This window comes from Artibeus jamaicensis, unplaced genomic scaffold (genome assembly GCF_021234435.1).
Source record: "Artibeus jamaicensis isolate MK-2021 breed Jamaican fruit bat unplaced genomic scaffold, CSHL_Jam_final contig_2259, whole genome shotgun sequence".
Taxonomy (NCBI): domain Eukaryota; kingdom Metazoa; phylum Chordata; class Mammalia; order Chiroptera; family Phyllostomidae; genus Artibeus; species Artibeus jamaicensis.
This window is the reverse complement of record NW_026521468.1, coordinates 2,403,267-2,431,048: the sequence shown is the minus strand read 5'-3', so window position 1 is coordinate 2,431,048 and position 27,782 is coordinate 2,403,267. Positions and strand designations below refer to the sequence as shown.

The 27,782-nt window shown below is 53.0% G+C and overlaps 2 protein-coding genes and 1 long non-coding RNA gene across 6 annotated transcripts in view; 1 reads left to right on the top strand and 2 right to left on the bottom strand.

Moving 5' to 3' along the window:
• LOC128626605 (uncharacterized) overlaps nucleotides 1-27,782 on the top strand; it is a 45,510-nt gene that overhangs the window by 5,549 nt on the left and 12,179 nt on the right. For all 3 annotated transcript variants that reach the window (XR_008390579.1, XR_008390578.1, XR_008390577.1), the window contains exon 2: nucleotides 22,273-22,434. This is a non-coding gene — a long non-coding RNA (uncharacterized LOC128626605). The remainder of the gene's footprint in view (nucleotides 1-22,272; nucleotides 22,435-27,782) is intronic.
• On the bottom strand, nucleotides 95-7,724 carry ASB16 (ankyrin repeat and SOCS box containing 16). Its single transcript, XM_037162204.2, has 5 exons — nucleotides 7,235-7,724; nucleotides 5,491-5,758; nucleotides 2,325-2,817; nucleotides 1,883-1,996; nucleotides 95-1,439 (listed from the first exon to the last, which is right to left on the bottom strand). Exons 1-5 carry the CDS (start codon nucleotides 7,533-7,535, stop codon nucleotides 1,254-1,256), a joined length of 1,362 nt encoding a protein of 453 aa, XP_037018099.2. The 5' UTR covers nucleotides 7,536-7,724; the 3' UTR covers nucleotides 95-1,253.
• HROB (homologous recombination factor with OB-fold) lies at nucleotides 14,045-27,262 on the bottom strand. Of its 2 annotated transcripts, XM_053659771.1 has the most exons (10): nucleotides 27,087-27,262; nucleotides 26,085-26,135; nucleotides 22,427-23,620; nucleotides 21,200-21,283; nucleotides 20,418-20,558; nucleotides 19,691-19,799; nucleotides 19,425-19,510; nucleotides 18,915-19,040; nucleotides 16,863-16,977; nucleotides 14,045-14,700 (listed from the first exon to the last, which is right to left on the bottom strand). In XM_053659771.1, the coding sequence occupies exons 1-10, from the start codon at nucleotides 27,087-27,089 to the stop codon at nucleotides 14,609-14,611; spliced, it is 2,001 nt and encodes a 666-aa protein (XP_053515746.1). In that variant the 5' UTR covers nucleotides 27,090-27,262; the 3' UTR covers nucleotides 14,045-14,608. The 2 variants fall into 2 exon arrangements, with proteins under 2 accessions (XP_053515746.1, XP_053515750.1); XM_053659775.1 differs by lacking the exon at nucleotides 21,200-21,283.

Below are 27,782 nucleotides of genomic sequence, written 5' to 3'. Positions count from 1 at the left end.
CTTGGGGACGGTAGAAGAGGACAACGTGGGGGAAATAAACAGGGAGTAACCGGCCTCTCAGTCACACTGCAGCCCAACAATATCCACGTATCGGTACTGTGCATCAGTCATTTATTTGCAATCATAAAAACTACCTTGGCTTGGAAAGCTTCCTCTTAAAGGTGAACAGTGGCGCATCTGACTCTGGGACCCAGAGGAGGAAGCGAGAGAGAAAGAGGGGACAGCTGGTGGCTGGTCCTCCTGTCACAGACTCTCAGAGCTCACAAGTGCGGTGACCACTGTTTAAGACACCATGAGTCTGGGGGGACCGCGGGGGGTGGCAGGGCAGCACAGCTGTAAACGGGTCCCGGGTGTCAAGCATTTATTCCTCCCCCAACGCCACTGACTGAAATGCCCGTTCAAGGAATGTGTCTGCCAGGCTCAGCCTACTTGAGGCAGACACGGGCTCTTAATTAGGCCTCACACCAAGGAAGGTGGCCTGCTGGGTTGGGCACATACTGCTTGTGATCTGCCTTAAGGATAAAATCAGCTCCAGCCAGGATTTTTTTTTAAAAAATGAAGAGTATACTAAGGAGGGAGAATGCCTGGAAACAGGGTTTCAAGAGCATGGGTTTCATGCTGGTGTGGCTCAGTGGATTGAGGGCCAGCCTGCAGACCGGAAGGTCACCAGTTCAATTCCCGGTCAGGGCACATTCCTGGGTTGTGGGCCAGGTCCCTAGTTTGACCAACCGATCGATGTTTCTCTCCCTCTCTTTCTCCCTTTTCCTCTCTCTAAAAAATTAAATAAATAAAACCTTGGCAGGGGGAGAGAGCATGGGTTTCAAGATCAGTCTACGAGGTCCTCCTTTCAAATGACAATGGCAATGCAATGGCAATGCAATGGCAATAGTTCAGCTAGAAGCAGAGCCTGTCACTCTTTAGGAAGCTGAACAGATACAGGTGGCAGAGGATGGGGTTGCAACAAGGATCACCATCCCGTGGCCTGGGGCCTCGGGTGGGTGGAGGGGCCACCACCCACTTAGGCAAAGAAGAGACGGGGGAAGGCTGAGTCTGCAGACCTTCCCATCAGAGTGGAGCTGAAGCTTAGGTCAGGCTAGAGGTCAGCAGTTGGCTCCAGCAGCCAGCGGAGGGGTGAGCTGGCCCAGGAGGGAATGCAGAGTGTGGCCAGAGGGCCAGCGACTGGTTCTCTAGGGTTGAGGGATGTGCTGGATGAAGGAAGCAGGACCAGCTGTGGGAATAGCCTGGCGTGGCGCTCACTGGATGTGGCCCTCCACACGAAGCAGCAAGTAGTCCTTGAGGAGCTGCGGCAGGGGGAGGCAGGCGGCAGCCCGTCGGCAGCGGTTACCCAACTGAGCGCGCACAGCCAGCCGGGCCAGGTGCTGCAGCCGCCTTGGCTGGTTCACCATGCTCAGGGCGGAGCTGTAGAAGGCTTCGTGCTCCTAGCCAGGAGTGGAACAGGGTCAGATGGCCCAATACCCTTGACTGCCCTTCCAACTGGGGGCCACCTAGTGGTAGGGCCCTAGGATTTTGCAACATGTAAAATTTGGTGCATCCTGAAGGACTCAGATTCTGTGCTAGAGAGCTGGGACCACACTGCAAAGCCCTGTCTCAGCCATGTCCACACCCACCCCACTCTGAAGAGTCAAAGTGCCCGCCCGCTGAGTCAAAGGAGCCCGAGAAATGAGCTGATGCAGGCTGGGGAGGTGTGTGGGCTTGGAGGTTGTTCTGAGCTGCTGGGGGAGGAGGGGAGCCTAGGAACCAGGGGTTTCGCTCTGCTGTCCACCTCCATCCCAGGGGCCCTCCTGCTGCACCCTCCAGGGAGCCTGTCCTGGAGGGATAGGCCCAGGCCCAGCATAGATCTGTGCCCCTGGGGTGGACATACCTGCCACAGCTCTGGGAGCACTGCCTCCACCCAGGTGTCACCGGATGGCACACAAGGGTAGGCATTAAGCAAGACTTCCAGGGCCCGAGGAAAGTTGGCACAGTGTTTCAGCATCTGGGAATCAAAAGAGGGTCTCACAGCACCATGCCTCTCCCGACCAGAGGGCATGAGTCTCATATTTTCCATGCCTCAGTTTACCCCACCTTCAAGGGTGCTCCACAACCTCCTGGTCCCAGCTAGTTTCCTTGGGACCTCTTTTCGCCTTTGGATACCATCACCCATAGCCCCCCACCGGCCCTTCCCAAGATGGGGCCAGACCTCTGGCCACGTAGGGTGGGCCCTGAGACTCTTGAGGCCCCCCTTCACCCGACGGTGGGCCAATTCCATAGGCAGGCTCCCCCTACCCAGCTGCAGCTTCCTTTCACAGGCTCTCCCTACACACCTCGGGGTGTGCTGGCTGGGCCCCGTAGTCTAGAAGTGCCATGAAGAGGACCTCAGGCTCCCAGTTAGGAACGTCCTGGACAGCCTGCAGCGCACAGTCCATGGGTGTGTGGCCTGCTGCGTTGGGCACTCCAGCGCAGGCCCCATGGCCCAGCAGCAGCTCGGCCAGGGCCCCGCAGCCATTGGCACAGGCATTGTGCAGCGGTGTGTGGCGCTTGTGCCCGGCCACCCGGGCATCAGCCCCGGCCTCCAGGAGCCGGCGCACGGCAGCCTGGTGCTTCCAGCTGCTGCCCGGGCCCTCGGCCCCAGCACATGCCGCATTCAGAGCCGTCTCACCCTGGCTGGTGCGCAGGCCCACGTCGGCTCCATGCTCCAAGTAGAGAGCCACATGCTCCTCCAGGCCACGTGCCGCCGCCATGTGCAGGGGTGTTACCTCGCTGTCCCTTGCAGCAGCATTCACAGTAGCTCCCGCCTCCAACAGCAGCTTGGCGCACCTGGGGGCAGGGCACAAGGTGCCACGCCAAATCCTGAGAAACCAAGGCCTGGCCTGGGAACCCTTCAGCCTGAAGCCATCCCTGACCCCCTTTCTTCCCAGCCCCTGCACCCGCAGGCGAGCCTGGTGGCCACCGTCAGACTCACAGAAGCCCCAGGACAGGCAGAAGAGCTGAAAGGCCCGTAAAGTCATCAGCAGCATCTTCAGGTTTCACGTGAAAACCTTCTGCCCAGAAAGGTCACAGTGCAGCCAAGGACACACAGCGAGTTAGTAGCTGCACTGGAGTAAGTAGTCACTGCCTCAGACAGTCCTTCCCAGAGTCTAACCTGACTCCCCAGTCCCACTGGGACCCCAAGGTCTGGTCCTGAATCACGTGTCTTGACATTTTTAAGGGGTTTTATCTATTTTTTTTTAATTAAAGGATAGGATACTATCCATTTGTTTGTTTGTTTATTTGATCTTTAGAGAAGAAGAGAAGGAGATAAATATCAATGTACGGTTGCCTCTCGTGCGTCCCCTGCTGGGAACTGGCCCGCAATCCAGGCTTGTGCCCTGACTGGGAATTGAACTGTGATCATATGGTTCGCAGGCCCACGCTCAATCTACTGAGCTACACCAGCCAGGTATTTATTTATTTTTAGAGAGAGGGGAGAGAGGGAGAAAGAGGGTGAGGAACATGCATGCGAGAGACCTCAGTCAAGGGCAGTTTCCCCTAAATGCCCCAACTGGTACTGAACCCACGACCCTGGGATGCGCTCTGACCGGGAATCAATCACACAGGCAGCCTTTTGATTTGTGAGATAACACCCAGCCAGCTGAGCCACACCTAACGTTTTGATAGCAGAAACACACACACAACAGAAAACCCACTGGCGTGTACCCTGGGAAACCCAGAAAATTAAAAGAAGCCCTAGTATTTTCTTCCCGCTTCTGAACTTGAAGACCACCCTTTCAGACCAGCCACACCCACGCCAACAAAAGAAGGCACCTGGGACCCACTTTTCCACTTTCCTCTAAAGAGAGCAAATAAAACTAAACAACGAAAAGGAGATTTTAGGAAGCACATGTTTTTCACAATCTTCAAGTTCCTGGAAAAGTTATGGGCCAGAACACCGTAGAAGCAAATATTCGTCATTAACCACCATGGAGGAGGCCAAACAGAACCAACTCAATTAATGATAAAACTAAACTAAGAGGAACTCACGAGTTAAAAAGCCAGAATGCCAGTCACTGGAACTCAGAAGCAGGCCCAGCAACCGCAGCGAAACCCTGACGACCCCGTGCCCCTCCCCGCATGGCCCGCACCTCAGTCCCCCTGCAGTGCATGTGCCCAGTAAGCGCTTTGCTCAGGGACCAAGAGTGAGCAGCAGCCAGTCACCCACAGCTCCTGAATACACTCCCTCAGTCGATTCTAATCATGGGCTGATTTTTGTTTCCAAGTACTAAATTTAAATAATTTAGTAGGATTTCAGTGGAACTAGTCTCACGTCACTTAAAAGGGTACATGTTAAAAAAAAAAAAAGGTAAATTCTCTAAAGTGTACCATGTGGCCCTAAGAACTCAAGGGAGTGGGGGTGGGGTGGGGGGAGAACAAAATAAAAAATAACAGAAGAAACAACAAGCAAAAAAGAAACAGCTGATGCCCTGGCTGGTGTAGCTCAGTGGATTGAGCGTGGGCCTGTGAACCAGACGATCTCGGTTCGATTCCCAGTCAGGGCACATGCCTGGGTTGCAGGCCAGGTCCCAACGGGGGACGCACGAGAGGCAACCATACATCGGTGTTCCTCTCCCTCTCTCCTTCCCTTCCCCTCTAAAAATAAATGAATAAAATCTTTAAAAAAAAAAAAAGGGCCGAAAAACTTGGGTGGCTCTGTTCCATCCCTGCTCTAGATTAAAGCAGGGGCGAGGTTCCTAGCATGGGGCTCTGGACTATCTCCCGGGAGTGACCGAATCCTTACCAGGACAGCCCCGTCCGCGGGCCTGATTTACAAACGTGCAAGGACCACCACAAAGGGGGTCTGAGGGAGTGTCGACCCTAAGAAGGTGGGAGGAGGAAGAGAAAAGGCTGGGGATGAGAGCTGTGCGGGGCTTCATACTGAGGTCGGGAAACCCGGCTACATCTTTCTTTTTTTAGAAAATTTGTGCTCGGCGAGGGTATTTGTCCGTAAGTCACACAGTTTATCAAGGATTTAAGATTTTGTTACTTTTTTTAGAGGGAAAGGGAGGGAGAGACAGAAACATTGATCAGTTGCCTCTCACAGGCCCCCAACCCAAGCGTGTGCCCTGACTGGGAATTGAACCCACAACCTTCCAGTTTGTAGGCTGGTGCTCAGTCCACTGAGCCATAACAACCAGGGCTAGATATTTCTTGATGCCTACTTCAAAACAGCTAGGAGTTTGCCTATGAAGGGTTCATGGGGGGATAAGAGACTGTAGCTGAAACAGGGTTTTCCCAAAAAGCAACAGGGCTTCTGCCTTCTGGGCTTATCTGATGTGACCTTGGACAAACCACTAAACCTTACCGAGCCTCAGTTTTGTCTCCCAGGTTGCTGTGAGGACATCAGAATAAGAAATGCTTCTCCCTTCTTTTGGCCACGTGAGCTGCAGACACACAGACACATACACACCACCCCACGGCCCCCCACCCCCACCCCTCTATGCCCTGGGCACTTACTGCAAGGACCCAGGGGCTGTGCAGAGGTGCAAGGGAGTTGTGCCTTCCTCTGACAACACATTGGCCTTGGCGCCGAAGGTCAGCAGCAGCCGCACGCAGTCAGACTGGGCCTGGGCACACGCCTCGTGCAAGGCTGCCCGGCCCCCGACCCGGGCATCCAGCTCAGCTCCCTGCTGGATGAGGTGGCGGGCACAGTCGGTATAACCTCGGGCTGCAGCGATAGTGAGGGGCACCGTCTGCTTGGTCTTGGGGGTCAGCACCCAGAACCCTGTGGAGAAAGACAGCGTCTGGGGTGGTGAGGCCCACGGGGCAGGGCCAGCTGCAGGAATGATGTCGGCTTTCCCTCTGTACCCCTGGCTGAGCACAGACTCTGTGCCAGGCTGCACCTATGGAAGGGGCTCATTCAAACCCAGATTTGGGAGTGGAAATCAGAACAGACTTTTAGAACAGTTTGTCGCAATCTGTAACAAAACACACTATGTGAGTCACAGAAATAAAATTAGTTGCTCTTTAAAACCGTAAGGGCAACTAAGGAAGGGGAATCCCGTTCAGGAAACCTCTGGGTCTTTGAGCTGCTGATGGAGTTCTTGCTTCTTTTGGTTCCGCCGGGAGTGCGGTGTTGGGGATGGGGGAGAGTTAGGAACAGGGTCCTGGAGCTAAGCTCGGAAGCAGCCAGTGAGCAGAGATGAAGGAGCCTGAGTTTGGAGTTCTAGGATACTGTCGGGGTGGGGAGGGTGGGGGAAGGCTGGAAGGAGATAGTGAGAGGTGGGGGAGGGAAAGGAAGAGGGGTGAGAGGGTACAGCCGTGGTGCTGGTGCCGGACCCAAATTGCGGAAACAGCCGAGGACCCGTTTAAAGGGCACAGATGCCCAGTATCCCACTGTCAGTTGTCTGCGTCGTGGCCAAGTAAGTCCTGGGTTTCCTAACTCCTGGGTAAAGCACGTTTTATTTATTATTAGAATTGAAATAAGGCCAAGGGCCATTTGAGAGATGATGGACATGCTGCAGGACGAGACCAGATGTTTTGGGTGAGGTCACAGCTCTAATAATTGAAGACAAGCAGGAATTTGGAGCTTGTGGTGACCGCGAGAACACACGCTCTCCAAGGATTTTGAACCCTCAAGCCCATGAGCAGTGTTGGAGGCAGTCTCTTGTCAATTAAAGGGGGCAGTCCGAAGTGAGGTATTGGTTTACATGGACAGATCCTCCGGTCAGAGTGGATCCTATGGAAATCGGCTGGCAAGTACTCAAAGATGCTCATCACACTGTGATTTAAAATAGTCTTTGAAGAAGGAGCCCAGTGTAGGCCCCCAAGTAGACTAGTTCTATGAATCATGCATACTCCACACAGCAGAATTTATGCCCCTGTATAAAATGTTATATCTACTTATGGTTATTGACATGTGGTCCGTGAAAAAAATCAGGTTATAAAATAGCATATTGATGATAATACTTCTGTGGAAAATATTCATGTGTGGATATATATTCATAGAAAATTGCATTAGAATGTAATTGCGTTCCTACGTAGTTAATATAATATGTTAAATCACTTTAATTCTGATGAAACGGACGAACCATTCACTACCCACGCCTCATCTCTGTTCAGGAGGGAGCTAGACTGGGCAGTGGGAAGCAACAGTGTAGTTCATGTTCTGGAGGGAGGGGATGGGGCGGAGATGTCCCCCTCCCCCGACCCGCGCGTCTTCCCTCTCCCTCCTCTTCCGCCCCCACCTGCCGCTCCCTACCCTGTTCCGGCGACCAGGCCAGCTGGTCGCTCACGGTCTCCACAATCATGTTGGCGGCGTCTTCATCTTGGAACAAGGCTTGAACCTGTTGCAGGTCGCCAGAGAACAGGGCATTGTGGACCGCCGGGTCTCGGCAAGAGTGGCGGGGCCTTGTGAGTCGGGCCTTGGAACTCGGGGGGCACCTCGGACCCCGGCACCGCTGGGCTGCTGCCCGGCGCCGGTCCTCCCACTCCAGCCACTCCCGCTGTAGGCGGAGAGAGCGCAGCGTGGACGAGGTAGAGGGGAAGGTCTCTCTGGCCATGGGAAGGGGTGCAGGGACCGGCCAGTGGCAGCTGGGCAGAGCCTGGTGACTACCACCCTTGTTCCGAGGAGCCACCCTGCCCCCTCCCCCGTGATCCAGGGCGAGCAGCAGCTGAGGCTATAAATAGGCTCTTCGCTCTCCGGTAAACACATTTGCCCGGAGTCCCGATCCCGGTGCAGAGAAGGTGTGAGCCCACCCCCCAGCCACCCAGGGGTAGGGCCTGCCCCCGTGCCTCTGCCCCAGCTGATGCGGTCCAATTGGGCAGCAGGCTGCCTGCACCGCAGGGTCCCAGTCCTCCCACTTCTCAGGAGTGAGAATCCTGGTTGGCAGGTCTGAGGTGAGTGAAGCTGTCAGTCAGGAAGATGGACAGGGCAGAGAGGAAGAGCCAGAGTTCCCAGCCTCTCTGATGTTGGCTGGAGGGCAGACTCCAGCCCTGGAGAGAAGGGCAGGTAGAGACAGTTCAAACAGCTCTTCCTAGCATCTGCGGTATTAGCAATAGCTCTGCACACATACGCACAGGGCTTAACAATATTTAACTCACTTTGAAAAAATTATTTATTTATTTATTTATTTTATTTTTAGACAGAGGGGAAGGGAGAAAGAGGCAGAGAAACATGAATGTGTGGTTGCCTCTACTGCCCCCACCTGGGGATCTGGCCCACAGCCCAGGCGTGTGCTCTGACTGGGAATCGAACCCATAGCCATTGGGTTCACAGGCCAGTGCTCAATCCACTGAGACACACCAGCCAGGACTTAAATCACTTTTATATCCATCTTTACTTGTTGGTTCACCCACATAAATAATAAACAACTGGTGTTGACAATAAAGTATAGAATCAGTCCTGAACATGTCTAAGACGGGTGGTCTTATGTCTGTTTACCGATGAGGAACTAAGGCTTAACAAGGTAAAACTGTCTGCTCAAGGTCACGGCTTGTGAGGGGTGGAGCCAGGACTAGGACCCCTCTGGCCTGGCTCCGCAGATGGTGTTGCACTTTGGCTCTAGCTGCTGTGGCCACCTGAGGGCAAAGACCATTGTGAGCCTCTCCCCACCCTCCAAGCAAGGCAACACGGTCTCTAGATACCACTTCCAGTGAGTGCCCCACCTCCACCTGACCCCAGCTCCTTTAAAAGGGCTCTCCTGCCTGCCTGAGGACCAAGGACTTGACCTTGCAACTCTGGGGTCTTCCCACCAAAGAGACCTTTTAAGCCAGGAGCCCCTGCGCTGGGGAGAGAGCTGCTGTGCTTCCAGGAGCCTCTAGGGGGAGGAATGAGGCCGTGAAATAACATGAGCTGTGGTGGCTGCCAAGCCAGGGAAGGGGAGCAGGAGGGATGCCAGCTGGTGCCTCCAAAGCTCTCCCAGTCTGGGAGCTCACTCAGCGTGCCAGTGGGTGGCCCCTCAGGACAGGCCTAGCCCCATCCTGCCTTGACTGCAGTGGCTGGTCTGTGTCCCTCAGCCCTGGAGGCTCTGCCTGGCTCCTCTGCCCCTGCACACCCTCCCCTCCTGGCTCTGCAGCAGCCCCTGCCCGTTATCTCCGACTTCTTCCTCTCCCTGGCCCCTCACACAAACCAGTTAAGCCCTCACATCCACATTTTCAGTCACCACCTCAACATTTTCATCTCAGACCAGCCCAGCCTCCTACCTGGTGTTCTTTCCTTGCCTCCCCCCCCCCCGCCCCCACTACTTCACTGCCTAAATCGAATGATCTAACTAAAATGATTAATTCCCAGCTTGCAAACTTCTGCTGACTTCAGGCACTTCCCCTCTCCAACTCAGCTCCGGGTCCTTGGTTTGGCCTCTGGTCACACAGCTTTCTCACCGTAGCTCCTCGCCCTGCCCTGCCCTCTGCTTGGAATTTGCTTCCGACTCATTCCTCAAAGGTCACCGGCTCTGGAAAACACCCTGCAGCAGCCCCAGGTCCCCCTGTCTCCCGGTTCCAGCCACTCCCGTGCATGTACTTTGTAAAGCACCTGTCCCAGTGTCCTGCAGTCGACAGTCCACTGTGCAGGGTGTGGGCTCCAGAGGGGGCTCTGTATTTATTCAGTTAAGTCTCTTGTCCCATCATGGCCTGGTGCACAGTAGGTCTTGAGGGCATGTGGCGTTTAGGGGCATTGGGTGCAGAGCAGCCTCACCTCATAGGTGTAGTGTGCTGACCAAGGGCTGCCGGTCTCTGCCAAGGCAAACACTCATGTGCCTGCCTAAGTGGGTGGCAGCTGCCTGGGCTGTTTTCGGCACTGCCCTCACCCTGCTGTGCGCGCCAACTCCGGCCAGCTTCTCCGTGGTGCTCCAGGGTGGGGGACCCCAGAGGAGGCATGAGGTCACACACAGCGAAGGTTCTGCCATCCTCAGAGAAAGGCGCCTCTATGCAGGCAGCAGTGATTAACCCTGTTGGAACCCGCCCGGCGTTTTAATTGCCCCGCCCACAGCCTGGCTGAGCACCCACAGCTAGGTTCCCAGGGTTGGGAGCTGGCAAGCTGGGGTGGGCGTCCCCTCCCTCCTGAGGCACACAATAGGCATGGCATGTGGGGCCCGTGATTGTGCTGATCTCCCCAGCCTGTGTGTCACCTTTTGTCACCCAGGCCTGAAGGGGCTCTGACTACAGCTCAGTCCCCAGAGAGACCATGTGTTCTGTCTTCTGTCTTTAGCCTTAATTTCCTGAGGGCAGAAAAACTGTCCTAGTGTTAAGTTCCCGAGGCCTTTCTCCAACCCACATTCGAGCCCACAGGGAGCCCAGGTCTACTGGCAGCAGTGCCAGGCGATTGGACACTCAGCCTGACTTCCCGGAGTCTGGAACCCATGGGCAATGCACTGCACCACCAGAGACCAGGGCGTCAGTCAGGACTGTGAGCAGGAGACCAGTCTACGGCCACACCTCCCAGAACGTGCCCAGTCTCCTCTGATCTTGGACACTAAGCAGAGTCAGGACTGGCTAGTCCTTGGGCGGGAGAGCAGTAGAGACCAGGGATCAAGGGGGTTGAATGGGAAAGGGCACTGTGAGCCAGGGAAATGGGGTGGTTTAGGTGCAGGAAAACCACATGGCCCCGATCTAAGCTACAAAGGCGGAGCTGGGGAGTTCGCGGCGGGTGGAGGGAAAAAAAGCATAGTCTGCTCAGGTAGAAAGGCCGAATGGGACATGGAGGGTAAGTAGGGTGCTGGTGAACTAGCCCTTTTCTTGCTCCTAGGCTTAGAACCCAAAAGCCTTCTAGAACAGGGCCCTGCTGCAACCAGCAGCTGACGGAGCACGGAGTTCTTAAAGCTTCTTCACTTCAGCCTTGAGATGGACCCATGGGATCGTCCCTCTTTGGGAAAAGGGGGGTTAACACCTTTGCCCAGAACAGTGCCAAGCCCGTGAGAGGTCCTGACTAACTCACAGCTGCTTAGTGAAGACAGGCAGAAGCAGGGGAGACTGCTAATCAAACGAGAGCCTTAATCCACACCCCCTCGTCCACCAGCTGAGAGAATCTTCGTTCTTCCCTTCTTTTCAGAAAAGACAAATTTGCCCACTGGTATTATCAGATCTTTTACACCCCACCCCACCCAGGCCCCTTGTCTAACTCTGGTCTGAAAGGTGGTATAGAGAAGCGACAGTGACCAAGAGTTGCTTGGCAACAAAATAAAGTATTAGATTATAACTCAAAGCATAAAATAAATGCCCACGCACCCATACTGATATAAATGAATAAATAAAAAGTGAAGGAGTCCTGGCTGGTGTGGCTGAGTGGATTGAGTGCCGGCCCGCAAACCAAAGGGTCACCAGTTTGATTCCTGGTCAGGGCACATGCCTGGGTTATGGGCCAGGTCCCCAGTAGGGGGCACATGAGAAACAACCACACATTGATGTTTCTCTTTCTCTAAAAAAAAATTTAACACGTTTTTTTTTTATTTAAAAAATGAGGACTTCCACCAAGATGGAGGCATAGGTGGAAACACTGTGCCTTCTCACACAACCAAGTCTAAAAACAACAAAGTTTTAGCAACAAAAAACACAGCCAAACCACAGAAAATTGAGCAATACGGGAGTCCAACAACAAGAAACCACTCAGCTAGGCCGGTAAGAGGGGCAGAGCCAGCAGTGGAACTGATCAGGCAAAAAAAATCCCCCGACCCAGGCACAGGCAGCCATGGGTGAATCCCAGGTGTGGGGTAGCAACGGGCAGACCCAGTGAAGGTGAAAGGTGGCTGGCTGACCGTGGTCACACATTTGCCCACAGATAAACCAGCGAAGGAGCAAGCAGTGAGACAGACTGGGCAGGCCCCAGCTGCGGGAAGGAGAAGAGGGGACCGCTATTGCTCCCTCTCTGACCCCGCCCCCACATATAGCATCACAAACCACCTTGGTGGCCCCGCACTGGTGAACACCTAAGGCTCTGCTCCTCATACGTAACAGGCACAAACAGATCAAAACATGGTTCAAGAACAACTCAGAGCCCCAGAGCCCATAAATCTAAGAGAACAAGAAATTGCCAACGTATCAGAGGCACAGTTCAAAACACTGGTGATCAGGATGCTCACAGAACTGGTTGATTTTAGTCACAAATTAGAGGAACAAATGAAGGCTAAATAATTGAAATGAAGGGAAATGCACAGGGAAGCAATAGTGATGGAAAATAAACTGGGACTCAAATCAAAGGAGTGGACCAAAAGGAAGAAAAAAATGACCAAACAGAAAAATATGAAGAAACAAGAATTCAAAAAATGAGGAGAGGCTTAGGAACCACCAGGACATCTTTAAACGCTCCAACATCTGAATTATAGGGGTACCAGAAGGGGAAGAGGAACAGCCACGAGTGGAAACCTTATTTGAACAAATAATAAAGGAGAACTTCCCCAATCTGGCAAAGGAAATAGACTTCTAGGAAATCCAGGAAGCTGAGTGAGTCCCAAAGAAGTTGAACCCAAGGAGGAACACACCAAGGCATATCGTAATTACATTAGCCAAGATTAAAATGAAGGAGAGAATCCTAGAAGCAGCAAGAGATAAGGGGACTGTCACCTACAAAGGAGTTCCCATCAGACTGTCAATGGATTTCTCAAAAGAGACCTTATAGGCAAGAAGGGGCTGGAAAGAAGTATTCCAAGTCATGAAATCCAAAGACCTACATCCAAGATTGATCTATCCAGCAAAGCTTTCATTTAGAATGGAAGGGCAGATAAAGTGCTTCTCAGATAAGATCAAGTTCAAGGAGTTCATCATCACCAAGCCCTTAATATATGAAATGTTAAAGAGACTTACCTAAGAAAAAGAAGATAAAAAATATGAACAGTGAAAGGACAGCAAACTCACAGTTATTAAGAACCACACCTAAAACAAAAGCAAACTAAGAGGACAGCTAGATCAGGAGCAGAACCATAGAAATGAAGATCATATGAAGGGTTAGCAACAGGGGAGTGGGAGAAGGAGAAGGGGGGAGAAGGTACAGAAAATAAGTAGCATAGATGGTAGGTAGAAAATAGACAGGGGGGAGGGTAAGAATAGTATGGGAAATATAGAATCTAAAGAACTTGAGACACATGGTCATAAACTAAAGGGGGGAATGGTGGGGGAGGGGTGTGCAGGGTGGAGGGGAATGAAGGAGGGGAAATAGAACAACTGTAATGGCATAATCAATAAAATATATTTAAAAAAATTTAAAGATGAAGGAGAACAGGCCAATGCCCCACGCAGAACCCCATATAGCCTCTGTGAACATTCTTGTGACTCCTCCTGCCCACCGCACACAGTGACTCCCCCAAAGAGGGCAGTGTGGGAAGGGACAAGGACAGCTTCACAGTGGGGAGCCTGACAAGCCCTGGGTCAGCCAGGTGACCATGGCCAACATCAGCCCTTGACATGACATGATGAGAATAGTACCTTACTTCTATGGTCTTCCTCCCAAAACATTCAACCCTAGTCTAATCATGAAAAAACACCCAGCAGATAAATTCCAGGAGAGGGGCCCCCGACCACATGCCCGAGCTGCACTCCTCAAAGCTGTCCAGGTCCTCAGACAAGGAAAGTCTGAGACAAAGTGACAAAAAGAGCCCAAAGAGATGCAATAACCACCTGTGATGAGGGATCCTGCCTGGAGCAGAGACGGGCCAGCTGGAGAAAACCGAGATCCGAACGATGTCTGGAGTCCGGTTAATAATCATACAGCAGCACTGGTTCTTTAATCGTGACAAAGCGACCATACCAATGTAAGATAGTAATAAGAGGGGAAACTGTGCAGGGGTATTGTGGGAACTCCTGTAATATTTTTGTAGTAGTTCTGTAAATATGAAATTGTCTATAAGAAAAAATTTATTTAAAAAAAGAGAGCCCTGGTTGGTGTAGCTCAGTGGATTGAGCATGGCTGCAAACCAAAGGATCGTGGTTCAATTCCCAGTCAGGGCACATGCCTGGGTTGCAGGCCAGTTCCCAGCAGGGGATGCACGAGAGGCAACCACATATGGATATTTCTCTCCCTCTCTCCTTCCCTTCCCCTCTAAAGATAAATAAAATCTTTTAAAAAAAGAACGAGTGGCCTGGCTCTGCGCGGTCAAGGCACCAGCAGCAGGATGAACAGGAAGGAGCAGCCAAGACGGGGAGGAAAGCAGGTGAGCAGGCAGCCGCTTTATTTCCGAACAAGGTGTCATTGCCATGCCCCTGCCCCACACCTTGGACACAGGGGAACTGGGCAGCTACAGGCCTCAAGAGACAAAGTGGAGGGAAGTCTGAGTGCTCCTCCCCTGTCCAAGGGACGGATCACCACTGCCGGGTGTGGGTCCTCCACCCCCAGCTGTACAGGGGCTGGGGTGTAAAGGGACCAGTCCCAGTGTCCCCTGAAGTCAAGACGAGGTGGGAGAGCAGCACACCTTCGCTGTTGACAGGAGGAGCACGCCGTGCCCCAGGGCCTGGGGGACAGCAGGGCTGAGTTCTGGAAGGCCGAAGAAGACCCACAGTGACGGCGGTGCAGATTCCAAGGGATGAGGGTGTTCTCGGGGACAGCATCAGTGGGGGAGCAACCTCAGAAGTCCTGAGCTCTGCCTGTTCTCCAATCACGCCGTCTTCCTTCCGCGTGGGCATGACCAGACACAACCAGAGCCTCGCCTGCTCACGGTGGGTGCCCCGCCTGGGGGCGGTCCCAACTGCTGCTCCCACAGAAGAAGTCCTCAGGGAGCTCACTCAGGAGCCCATCCAGGTCATCTGTGGGGGGATGGAGAGGGTGGGCAGACTGAGTGACAACATCAGGGCTGCAGGTGACTCCAGTCTAAGGCTCCTGCCTTTTAGGAGGGTCTGGGCCTGGTGGCCCCATCAGGAAGTGGCTCTCCCAGGCATCAGTGCTTGGGCCAGTAGGCCTGATGCTGGCCTGACCCCCATCCTCCCTCTGCTCCCCACAGACCCACACGTGACAGGAGGCAGGGGCAACATGCCAGGGCCGTTCTGCTAAGAGCGTTCCCTTGGGCCTCGGTGGTTCCTCACTTTCCATCCACAGGCACGACGCCTGAGCAGGAAGGCGTCAGAGGTCCCCTGGTGCAACCCTCTCACTGGACGGCGGGAGAAACAAGGCTGGGGACAGCGGTGGGATGCACTCGGAATCCCACAGTGCATGAATCTGGCTTCTCGCCTGGAAACTGGGAGACATCATCCCCTCCCCCAAAGTGCCCTTGTGGGCCTAGGGAATAAAACAGTTTCTGGCTGGTCCTCAGGCAGGTCTTGTGTCTGAGAATCTGGAAGCCGGGCTGAGTTCAGTAATCCCTGTGCTCCTATCCTTGTTAGCAGCAGCTAACACTCACTGAGTGCTGGCTCTGTGCGGGGCACAGGGCCACCGCATAAAATCCCACTTATCACTTGGTTCATGGCTCACAGCACCCCTTCACAGGGCATCTCATGGTAGTTCCTGTTATAACCCCACTCTTACCAGAATGAACATGGTTTAAAGAGGTCAGACCACTTGCTTGGGCGAGCACACTTAGGCTCCATCTGATGCCACAGTCACAGCTTCTAACAGAACCTCCTGCCCAGTGGGTGGAATCTGAGCAACACCTGCAGGGCCGAGCTCCCCGTCTGCACCGGCACCCTTGACAAACCATGCTGCTAGGACAGACTAGTTTGGGGGCCCTCCAAACTTAATGAGGGCAAATGGCAACTGTTCTCAGGGAAGGAGGACTGGAATGCAATTGTAACAATAACAGTTGCCCCTCATTAGCTACATTGTGACTGTTTGGAGAAACGCTAGGTTAAATGACAGGAAATGAGCAGTTCAGAACAGGGGATCAGTGAGAATGAGTATTTGTGTCTCCGGGCCTTGTTTGGCCACCACTAGCAGCGTCTGCCTCGCAGGTCTGTCCCTGCGGTGGAGATATGACACCAGCTGCAACATTCTGCAGGCAACTCTCCTCCCTCCTGTTCCATGGCCCCCAGCAGCCTTCTGTGATGGCTTCGCTTGTCATCAAGCTTACTGACAAGGAGAGAGGGCAAGTTTCCAGAGAAGACTCCAGCACAAGGGACACCTTCCCACAGGATATAATTACAAGGGCTTTGTGGTTTATCACTCGGTCTACTGTGAATTTGCTTAATGTGGAGATGCCTACCTATAATCCCAGGAACTCCGGGGCCAGACAGAGTTGAATTTATGGAATCAAAAGGCGCAGGACAAGACCTGGACTGTGTCCACTTCACCGGGGCGGTGCTGCCTCCTGAGGCACAAGCGGGTCTTCCCTCGGGACCTCTGTGCTCGGGCCTCTCAGATCTGTATCCTGGCCCCGCCCTAACCACATGGACTCGACTCCCAGCACTGCCTGGAGGGCCTCTGAGCTCAGTTGGGATGGGAACATCTGCCTCTGTGCTCTTGCCATCGCCCACAGAAGACCCCAGGTGTGGCAGGAGGATGGGGTCAGTCTACCTCCTCCTTGCGGCTCACAGTACATGGCCTGGATGTGGAGGAGACCAGTGGATCACACTGTGCTGTGGCCCCTGTAACACCATTAATCAGTCTGTGGCCTGCAAGTTCACCAGAGAAGAGCCCAGGTCTGATTTCTGTAAGATTCCATAAGATCCAAGGTTCACGGGAGAAATGAGATGCAGCCAGAAGAATCTGGCTGAGAAAGTCCAAGAGGAAATAGAAGGAGAATTGCTTTTTCTTTTTTAATTTTTAAAACATTTAGTTCACTCTTAGAGAGAGGGGAAGAGAAAGCGAGGAGAGAAACATCAATGTGTGAGAGAGATGCATCGCTCGGTTGCCTCTCGCATGCCCCCAAATGGGGACCAAAGCCTGTGCTAGCCCACAGGCTGGCACTCAATCTACTGAGCCACACCAGCCAGAACAGGAGAATTTCTTTTGCTCCTGGGTGGTCTGACTGCCTTACCTGCGTCTGGGAGTTCTTTGGGGGATGTCCCTGCCTCTGGGTTCTGTGCTGTTCCAAGGTCTTTCCTGGGCTTCGCGGTCTCCGGCTGGAGGCTGCCATGGAAGCCACCTGGATCCTGGGGACAGAGGATCTGGTTACCAATGCCTGTGCCCCTGAAGCCCCTCTGCACAGTACTGTCTCCCTGTCTCCACCCAGACAACCTCAAGGGAATAGGTGGGGGCTCAGTAAAGACAGGACGGAGGAATGTGATAGGGACCAGCTACCTAGGCCCACGCTGCAGGGAGGGAGCTGAAACACTAGACATCCAAAACAGCTGCTAATTAAAAACACAAAACCTTTTGGCTGTTTTTTTTCCTAATTATACTTTTATCTGCTATTTCAGGGAATCTATGTAACTGGAGGAGGGAGTAAAGGGGCCATTCAGAAATATGTTGAGGAGTGAGACTGGGATTAAGAAGTAGCTGTTGCCCAGGCTGGGTAGTTCAGTTGATTAGAGCTTCATCTTGGTAATGCCAAGGTTTCGTTCGGGTTTGACCTCCAGTCAGGGCACATACAAGAATCAACAAATGAATGCATCAATGAACAACAAATTGATGTGTCTTTCTCTGTCTCTCTCTCCCCACCCTTCCTCTCTCTAAATCAATAAATAATTTTTAAAAGATTTTTATCTATTTTCAGAAAGGGGAATGAAGGGAGAGGGAGAGAAACCTCAATGTGTGGTTGCCTCTTGAGCGCCCCCTACTGGGGACCTAGCCCACAACCCAGGCATGTGCCCTAACTGGGAATGGAACCGGCAACCGTTTGGTTCTCAGGCAGGCACCACCGGAGGTACTCAATCCACTGAGCTACACCAGCCAGGTCAATAAATAAAAATTGCTTTAAAAAGATTTAGTGTCAATCCCCAAACTAGCTAATATATAGATAGGTAATTAAGATAAGTAACTAAACTGTTAAGCATGGTTAGCTCTGGGAAATGGGAGTGGAGAGGTTAGGTTTCATGTTTTCCTTTATTCTGTACCGTTTCAATTTTTTTCAATGAGTATAAATTACTTGAAATTTAAAAGAAAAATAAAGATGATTTAAAAAAATTTATCTTTAGAGGGGAAAGGAAGGAGAAAGGGAAAGAATATCAATGTATGGTTGCCTCTTGTGGGTCCCCTGCTGGGAACTGGCCTGCAACCCAGGCATGTGCCCTAACTGGGAATTGAACCTCGATCCTCTGGTTCGCAGGCCCGCACTCAATCCACTGAGCCACACCAGCCAGGGCTGAAGATGATTTTTTGAAGTGGCATGCTTGTGGGAGAATGTGGAAAGTTAAGCAGAAAGATGCGGGAAATGGAAGTAGCAAGTTGGAGCTAAACGTGTAGCTTGACTAGAAGTCATCGGTTCTAACCCACCTGTTTTCTAGATGAAGCAGCAGCTGGGGAAGAGACAGGACTCGCCGGGGTCACCTTACAAATTACTAGCAGAGTGAGCCAGGTCTCCTGACCCCCAGGCCAGGCCACGACCCCAGCCCAGGATCCCGGGAGGGGTGGGGGTGGCCACAGGGGAGACGCTGTCTGCCAAGCCCAGCCCAGGCTCTGCATTTTCACCCTGGAGTGGAGCTGCCTGGAAGCCCAGTTTCCCTCAAAGGGGGGCGTCCCCACCCGAGTTCTGTATGGGGGTCCCCTCACTTAGCAAGGACGAAGAGCAAGTGCTGGCCCACCTGACAGGCCATTCATAGCTCACTGTTCTCTGCACTGCCACCTGTGGTAGATCTGACCCTCGGTCACTTAAGGAGGGCCACCACCCCCGATGGACCCTCACTTGGTTAGTTCTCAAGGGACTCCTATCCTTTCCAGTGTTCCAACCTGACTCTCAGGGATCACCAAGAAGCCAGCTGTTCCTCTAGGTCCTGTTACTATGCCACCTGGCAGGCAGCTGGACTAGGGACAGGAGGAGGTGGCCCTTCCTCGAAAGGTATCTCTTCCGATCAGGGTGGAGGAGGGAAGAAGCCAGAAGATCCAGGCAGAAAGAGGCACTACCAGTCCCCATTCCACCTGCTCCTCTTACCTTGGGGGAGGGCTGAGCCGGCCGGAGGAAGCTCCCCTCCCCGGCGTCTGGGCTGTAAACACGCACCAGGTTGTTGGGCGTCACGTTGAGGTAGTGGTTTCGGAGCGAAGGAGAAAACACCCCAATCTGGACTCAAGGAAGGGAAAATCAGTGCCCTGATGAAGCACTAGGTGCTGCTCCATGGCCACCTGTCCCCGCCTGTTTCTCCCCTGGTGGCCTCTGCACCAGGGCCGCACTCTGACTCCAGGGCTGAATCGCTCCTGCCTCAGCCCTGGAGTCAGAGTGGGACCACTCACCACACACATCCTCCTACCTGCCCAGCGCAAACCCCCCTCACCCCCCACCCCCAGAGGATCGGTTCAGGTCTCCACTCAGCTGCAGGAAGCCAGGGCCCAGCACCAGCCCACCATCACTCACTGCCTGAGCACTGGGAGGGAAGAAGCCACACACACACAGCTCGGGGAGCACCCTCCAGGGCATGGGAGGGTGGCGGAGAGCAGCTCCCCATACCTGCTTGAGCAGCAGCACTGAGCCAGGCTTCAGCTCATTCTGGCGCGTCTCAAGCAGCGACCTGTGCACCGTGCCCTGCATCTCTCCTGCAAATACCACATGGCCCATCAGTCCCAGGGTCAAGGGCAGCACAGTGACTGGTTAGAGCCCTGGCTGGGAAGTGGGCTATTTCAATTTTCCCAACTACCAACAGAGAGGGTGACCCCTCATCTCCTTCCTGGAGGTGAAGACCCCTCATCAGATACTCCCAGGACCTAACTCCTCACCTGTGGGGTCCTTGAAGACTGCGCTGGCATCCATCGTGCTCCGAGTCAGGGACTTGATCATGACTGCCATGCTGGGGACCTTGTTCCCGGGAAGCTGCTTCAGGGCTGCCTGGTTGCAAGGAGAGGCATTTGCTGAGCCAGCCATGTCCCAGCTGTGTTTCCCATGTGTTCCAGGGCAAACTGGGAGGTAGGGGGGCAGTGTGGGGGGCCGGGGGCAGAGTTCAGGGGTGATAATGACTGTCCTCTGTCCTTCGTGGAGGGCAAAGAGGCAGTTTCAAGAGTTCACCTGATCTTCTTCAGGCAGACCTTCATCTCTCTTCCCCTGCCTTTCTTTTGTCTGTGTATCTACACAGAGCTCTCTATCATGGCAGGCCACGGCCAAGGCTGTGTTAACACATGTACTGACACATGTCTGCACATGACCCCTGACCTCTGGGGAACTCTAAGGGTAGCAGTGTGCTCACCCCCCGCCCCCACCCAGGGCCCGGATGTGCAGAGACATGCCCATAACACAGTTACTCCTTCGGCCTGTGCCCAGCACTGCGGGGTGCAGTGGACAGGTGGGCGAGGGGAAGATACACTGAAGGGACTTCACGCCGCCATTCAGAAAAAGGCCTGCAGTCAGAGGGCAAACAGAAGCCCCACTCCTAAGGTGGAGGAGGGCCGAGGGCTGGTGAAGAGGATAAAAATGGGCTTCCTTTTGAGTCTCAGCACCCAGAACCCTTACCTTCCGCAGCACCATGACGACGCTGTAGGTGCAGAGGAAGCAGGCGGGGTCTCTCTCATCCAGGCCCAGAGCAGATTTCATGGTCAGCCAGGGCCCTCGCCCAAAATCGTCCTCCACCGATGCCTGGGAACTAGTGCCAATCTGGCACCAGAGAGCAGAGGGGAGCCTTCGTGCACGGGTCCGCCCTGCTACAGACCCTGACCGAGCGGGGTGGGGGTGTGTGAGGGAAAGGGCACGTCTGTGGCGGCAGCGTTTCCTCCCATTTATCTCCAAGGTCAGAAAATGGCGTGTGAGGTCTTGTTGCATATGACATCACATCGCACTTAGCAGTGATAGCAAAGGTACTCTTCGTTTCCTTTTCAGTCAGGTCCTGACTGTAATTACATTGCAGCAAAAGGCTATCCATGCTCCTTTCTTGTATGAGACTTGGAAAATCCCTCTCAGCTTGATTCCCAGAAACCTGAGACGGACCCCTGAGATACAAGTTCCTAACACTTACACTCCTCTCCCAAGAAAAGGTGGAGTTGGCTGGGCCTTCCTCAGATGGGAAAGGCTCCTGGATCGGTTACCACCTGCCTGGCATCAGGATACGCTTCACTTCGTGCCAGTAAATTCGCCACCTCCCCAAACTGCCTTCCCCATGAGCCATTTGGTTGGTGTGTGACCCCAGGGAACAGGCCTAGTGTAGCATCGACTCTGATTCTTAACTCCTAAAACACGCTGGTATGTCCCTCACTCTTAAATGACGCCCAGGACGTTACCATGTGCACAGAGTTAGTTACCTCTGTCTGGAATTTAGCCAGAGCACCGTGAGTTGGTGTGTGGGGTGTGGAAACCATGATCTCCTCCAGATTTTTCCCACTGTGCTGCAAGGGGAGAGAGAAGGTGAGAGCAAGCTCGGTGCCTGTTATTTACAAGCGCAGCCTGTTGTCTGGGTTACATAACAAGTTCAAGAAACTATCAGGGACAATTAACACATATTACATCTCTCCTAACAAAGTCTCAGGAGCTTGTTGGCAGCTTAAAAAAAGACGCTTTGGGGATCATTTTGGGAATGTGAGGAAGCTGGAGCTGGCCCAGGAGCAAGACCCAGAGCTTCCAGAAGTGGGCAATGACCTAAATAGAAAGGCCTGTGATATGCAAAAGGCCGGCTTTGGCCAAGCCCCTTCTCAGGGACCTAACCCTTCCCTACAGAGATCCAGCCCAGGAAGAAAGTAGGTGGCCTCCTTGGATTTCTCATGAAGAGCTAGGGAAGAGGAACTAACAAGGAGAAACTGTTCCAAACACCTTCAAAATGCTAGGAAAGGGGTGCACCTGCCACAGTCTGCTGAGATCCAAACTCCCAGCACAGCCCCAGCTTCCTTCCCCGTGAGGACTCTACACGCCAGTCACAATGAACGGTTCTGTGGCTCTAAGAACGTCCTGCTCCTCGGCCTCTGTGCCTGTGCGCATACTCTTCCCTGTCTTCCCACTGAGTCCAGCCTTCCAACACCCGAACCTGTTAACCTCCCACGTGTCCATCCAAAGCCCACTCAGCAAGCCCAAGGAGCCCAGGGCCTCTCAGCACCCAGGAAATGGCCTCTACCCACACTGTGCATTTCATATACAATCGTTTGTTTGCATCTGCTTCTTCTACTAGACGCTCCTTAAGACAGGACTACTGCTATTTTCATCTGCATTCTCAGTTCCAAGTAAATTGCCCAACTTAGTGAATATGAGTGAACATCCCCACCTGGTGCTAGCAGACAGGTGGTGTGCAACAAACGTATGGAGACTGTGAAGTTAAGCACCCTTCTCCTGTGTGGTTTTTCAGGCGTTCAATTCTTCCTTCCCCCTTCTTTTGATTCTTCCACAGATTTGAAGACCCTCCCCATCTGCACTTCCTCCCTTTACTTCCCCAGGAGTGGAGATATTCTGGGACCAGACAGTGCTGGAACCCTGCTTCTTTCCTTTGCCCCCCAAACATCCCGGATGGCCCTGGCTTCTGCCAGGGAGAAGCTGCCACTCACTTGGTGAGGTAGGATCCCTGCTGGGCCTGGGAAGCGGCGTGTTTTGGCGCGGGTGGCAGTGCGTGTCGGGTGCTGGGGTGTGCGTTTGGCGGCAGTGACCAGCTGTACCAGGTGATTGGTGACTATGGGCATCTGCAGAGCTGCTTGGGGAACCAGGGGGGAGTGAGGGCCCTTGGGGGTGCCAACAGGAGATTCAACAGAAGACACTGGAGCTTGGGGTTGTAAAGGCCCCCGAGGGAAAAATCCAGAGACAGCCCTGGAGGGAGTAGAATAGTTTGAGTTGGGAGTTCGTAGAAAACTGGGCTGGCCACTTAAGTGGGCATTTGGAGACTGGAATGACTGACAGGGGGCACGATTTTGAGGGCTACTCTGAACAGGCCTTCCAGCAGCTGGAAGAGGTGGGGGTCCTCGAAGTGGGGAAGCTCCGGGACAGGCTTCCCAGCGGGGCTGCTGAGCAGGAACTGTCGAGGCAGGCGGGGGAGGAAGGTTACCCACGGCACCAGGTCTCACGTGGGGCTGTGGGGACCTAGAGGTCCTCCTAGAAGAGACAAGAAGATCTGGAGACTGGTCCTGGGCTGGTGTGATACCAGTCATGTGGACGGCAGGCACAGGCCCCTTTTGGCAAGAGCTGCTCAGCCCGGCTATCCGAGCCTTTTTAGCCAATATTAAGTCTTCCCGCTGCCTGGTGGGTAGAATTCCAGTGGCCTCACTGTTAACTCCAAGTTCCAGCTCCATGCCAGGTCCTTCTAGCTCCATGCTTGCCAGGACCTTATCGAATTCATCGTGTTTGGGTCCCTTGAAGCTACCAATCACCTGCTGTTTGCTCTCAAAGGGAAGCAGGAAGCAAGAGGCTGAGGACTGGGGTCTCGCTGGCTCTTTGGGCGCTTCTGTCAGTGTCGCTCTCCTCTGATTGCCAGTCTGGCTGCAGGCGGCAGTGACAGGCCTCAGGGGGCCTGTTCCTGTGGCAGGCGGACCCCTGGTGGCCCTGAGCATGCTGGAGGTTGGAAGACAGAGTCCCAGGCTTGGTAGGCCCAAAGCCTCTGAAGAAGCAGTGGAACATGATGGCAGCAGCCCAGAAGACTGTGCCTGCGCCGTCTCTTGTGCCCTGGAAGGGACAGGTCTCAGGCATCCAGCATTCACAGGCCCTGAGCCAGCAAACTGGTTCTCTGCATCCTGCACAGCAGATAAGAAATCCTGCAAAGAAGCAGAGACAGTGGGATATCAAGAAACACTCTGCTATTACTGTTTCAGGCCTGTGGTATACACATGTGCAGACAGACACAAACAAGAAACCAACACAGGAGAAGCAATGGTGGAGTCTCACCTCCTTTGACCTTGCCCATGAGCCCATCAGCAGGCTTCTACCAGAAACATTCCCAGGCTAAGTCTTCAAGTAGCTTCTCTGTCTTTATTCAAGCTCAAGTGGGGGCTGGGAGGTGGGGGGTGGGCAGTGGGGCTCGTTGGGGGAACAGCTGGAGAAGAAAATGTGCCAGGGCATCGAGGGGTCAAAGAAATCACCCATGGTCACAAGACTACCTTTTTGGTGTCCAGCTGGTCGTGCTGCTTGTCCTCAGCCCACTCCTCACCCCCAGCGCACACGTGCGCACACACACACATACCCTCAGTAAGACAGAGAGGCCTAATAGGCAGAAGTTAAATATAGCTTTTCAGGCAAGTTAAATTAAGGATGGATTCCAGTTGGGAAGCAAGGTGAGATTGACACCTTCGAGAGCAACAGACCTGTTCCGAGGGTGTTTTTGAGTCAGAACTGCTGATTGAACTGACAGGAAGGTCCCCACAGCCCCCATGCCCCGCTGTCGCGCTGGATTGTCTGGGCTAGGGAGAGGTTCCTTCCAGCTTTGTGTGTCATCAGGAGAGTAGCAAACTGCAGCACTGCCTTAGGAGTTAGCAATAATAATAATAATAATAATAATAATAATAATAATATCAGAATTATGGCAATAATCAAACCCTGATAACCGTAGGGGTTGATGAATCTCTTTTCTTAGGAAGAGCGCACTTTTAGACACGATGCTACCTGACTTGGGAAGGAGGACAGGGGAAGGGACTGGTTATGGAACTGAAACGTGAGCTGTCAGAATCCTCCTCTCTTCATTTCATGACTAGCCTAGCAGTCCTACCACCACCCAGTGAGGTCCAAGAGGGTCCCTTACACAGCCACTTCTCAGCCTGTAATCATCACACATCTTGAAAGCTGAAGGACAAAGTCAAGGACACAGCTCCTCAACAAAGCTGGCAGTTTTGTTATTTGTAAAAATAACAGTCAAGTCCCTCTGTGATAACAAAAACATCTAACATTTGAAATCTCACTGGGTGGCAGGTACCATGTAAACATTTTACCAGAATTCTCTCAATGAATTCTCACACTGGTCCTATGAATAGGCACTGTTATTATTCCTGTTTTTTGGATGCAGAAACTAAGACTCAGACAGGCTAAGTAACTTCACAGAACCAGCACCAGAAGCTGTATGTGCCCTTGTTACTATGTCTTAGGACCTCAATGAACGGACTGATTTTTTAAAGAGGTCTGACAAAGGTGGTTTTTTCCCCTTTCAAGCCTCATGTTCCAAAAGCCTCCAAGGAAGGGGGTATGGTGTTGGGGCTGCCAGAAGGGCCCCTGATGTAGCTTTCACCATCATACTCGGCACAGACTGGGCATTGGGACAAATTCTAAATGTAATTTTTTAAAAGCAATGAGCCAAGAGAGGAAAAGTAGGTTTGAATGGCTTACCATCAATAAGATACAGCAGTTTTGTTCTATAAATGCAGTTCAGTGGTTTCCATATGTGGGAGGCTCAAGTCAGGGGACCAAGACCCCATCCTGGCTGTTGGTGCTTTATTTTGTATTTTTTTTTAGTCCTCTTATATCCATCCCGCCCCTGCTTTATTCTTTAAGTAGGTTAATTTACCTTTTTAGGCTTTACTCATTGAAATCCTACTGCTTTGTGACAAGGATTTGAGGTGGCCATTTTTTGCCCCCCAAATGAAACTACATCCTTTGGATCTAAGTGGGAGGAGAGCTATGGTGATCACTAGTTTAGTGCTCACTAGTCTCTGGCTGTACCCAGAGGCTAGAAACATCCCTGCCTGGGTCCATCCCCCCAAATGATGATTTAATTGGCGTGTGCCAGGGCCTCAGCAGGGGTGATTCTCCTGTGCCAGCTTCTGATCTAGTCTAATCCCTCACCTTCGGAGGAGAGACAGGGAAGGAAAGAACATCTGAGGCAGAAGAATGCCTGGCATATTGCAGGAGAGAAAATGGAACACCAGAAAATAAAGTAATTTGCCCTTGGTGATCCCAGGCCTCCTGCCCTCCCACAGTTCTGTCGTCCCTGGCTCTCCATTCTCCCTCCCTCAAGTGCGTCACTGAGAAGGTGAATCAAATCACCCACAGACACAGCTTCTTGGCAAGGGCCCTTATCACTTAAAAGTATGACCATCATGGAGCTCGTCTCTCTGGCTTTTTACTTGTTTGGAAGACAGTTAAATAGGTTTACATTTCTCATCATTCCTCAGCCTCTCACAGACCAAAAACAATGTACATATCAAGTAAAAAGGAAATGGGGAAACTGCTTCAAAATGTTCCGGGCCTGGACGTTTATCTTAAGACCGCCTGGGTTCACCAACACTTCCATACCTCATCCTCAAAGTCCTCTTCCACAGCAAATAACTTCTGCAAACTGCATGCCTGAAAGGTAAACAAAGCAATTGAGTTTGGAGGAGGAGAAATACCGTTTGCAAGTACATTCTGTCCTCACTCTGCTTCCCAATTCTAACAAGGCCAACAAGTGTACTGTTTTGGGTTTGTTTGTTTTGCTGGAGTTGGGGGAGGAATAAAGGGTGCGAAGACATGGGATTTACTTAGAGACGTAGATGATTTCAAATCCTTTCGCCATAAAATAATCCAGTCGGGTCCATCTGGACTAATTTTGGAGGAGGAGGGACGCGGCAAAGGAAAGGCTGCCAAGGGAAGCGTGCGTGGGTCATTCTTTACACTCAGCACTGCGTCAATGGGCAGGCATAAAGGTTTTGCAACCAGGTCTGGCCTGAGGGACCTTTATCAGATATAATCCAAGCATGCCTAGCACAGAGGCCTTGTTTCTGAGAGCCAAGCCACGGGTTTCCTTCTATCTAATCCCATGCCCAAAGGCTAGGGCTCCAGGAAGGTGGGATGCGTGAGTCCCCAGTTCCTTCTTTCGGAGGCAGCAAGGCTGCAGTGGCCAGCTCTAAGAGATGTGTGTCAAACTCAGAGCCAAGGGTTATGCCTAACCCCAGATGCTCGAGTAGCAAGAGGTGCAGTTAGGCATACCTAACCCCAAATGTCCAAGGCTCAGATGGACGGGCTTGGGGGGAGAGGGTCGGGCTCAGGCGGAGTGACGTATGAGTGCACCAGGAAGGAGGAACAGGAGATCCGGAAAGAAACGGAGGCCCGGAGGGAGGTCGGTGGGGAAAGCCTTCCTAGGGTGTGTGAGGCGTCCCTGCCAAGCCGTAACTCGAGCTCAGATCTCCCGACCTCGCTGAACTCTCACCCAAACCCTAAACCAGCCCTGCTGCACGCCCGGGTGAGGGGCTGAAACCTAGAAGGCAGTTCCCGGTCCCGGAGACCCAGAGTCCAGGCCGCCCCCGGGCGCGGCATTACCATGGTGACGGCAGGTGGGCTTCGGCCAGAGGGTTAGTCGGACAGGCCCCAACTTAAGTGGTCGCCGGGGCCTCAGACTTGGCCGGGCCCTGCGGCGAGGTCGGAGAGGTGCCTACGACCCAGGTGAATACCAGCAGGGTCGTAGTTAAACTGAGGGCGGGTACCGTAGGCCGCTTTCGAAGCCGCCGCCACTTCGGCGTCTCCGCCCTCTTAAAGGGGAGGTTTTCTTTTTATCCAGCCGACACAAAGGCCTTTCATCCGCCAGTCTTCCGCCCCAGCCTTAAAGGGAAACTGATGAGCTCCCGGTCGCCCCCTAGCGGCCTCTCGGACCGGATCGGCTGGTTCTACCCGCGGTCCAGTGAGAGCAAGTTTGGCAATTCGGGTCCTCTACGCCCAATTCTGCCCACCCTTCTCTTTTGTGTTAAGTACAGTAGGCATTGTGCTCTTGAGCGGGGCTCTCATTCACACCAGAATCCACTCCGTTGGTTTGTCTGTTCATCTCTCATCCATCCATCCATCAGTCCCTCTATCTTTGCAACATTTATTAAGTAAAAGCGCCCATAGTCTGACTCTTTTCAGCCTTCATCTTTCAGCTTAGATCTTGGATCTTCCCGATCATCCATTCTCTCATTTAACACCCACCTCCATCACTATTTCCTTTTCGAGCACTTTACTGTGCTTGTCTTTCTCACTAGA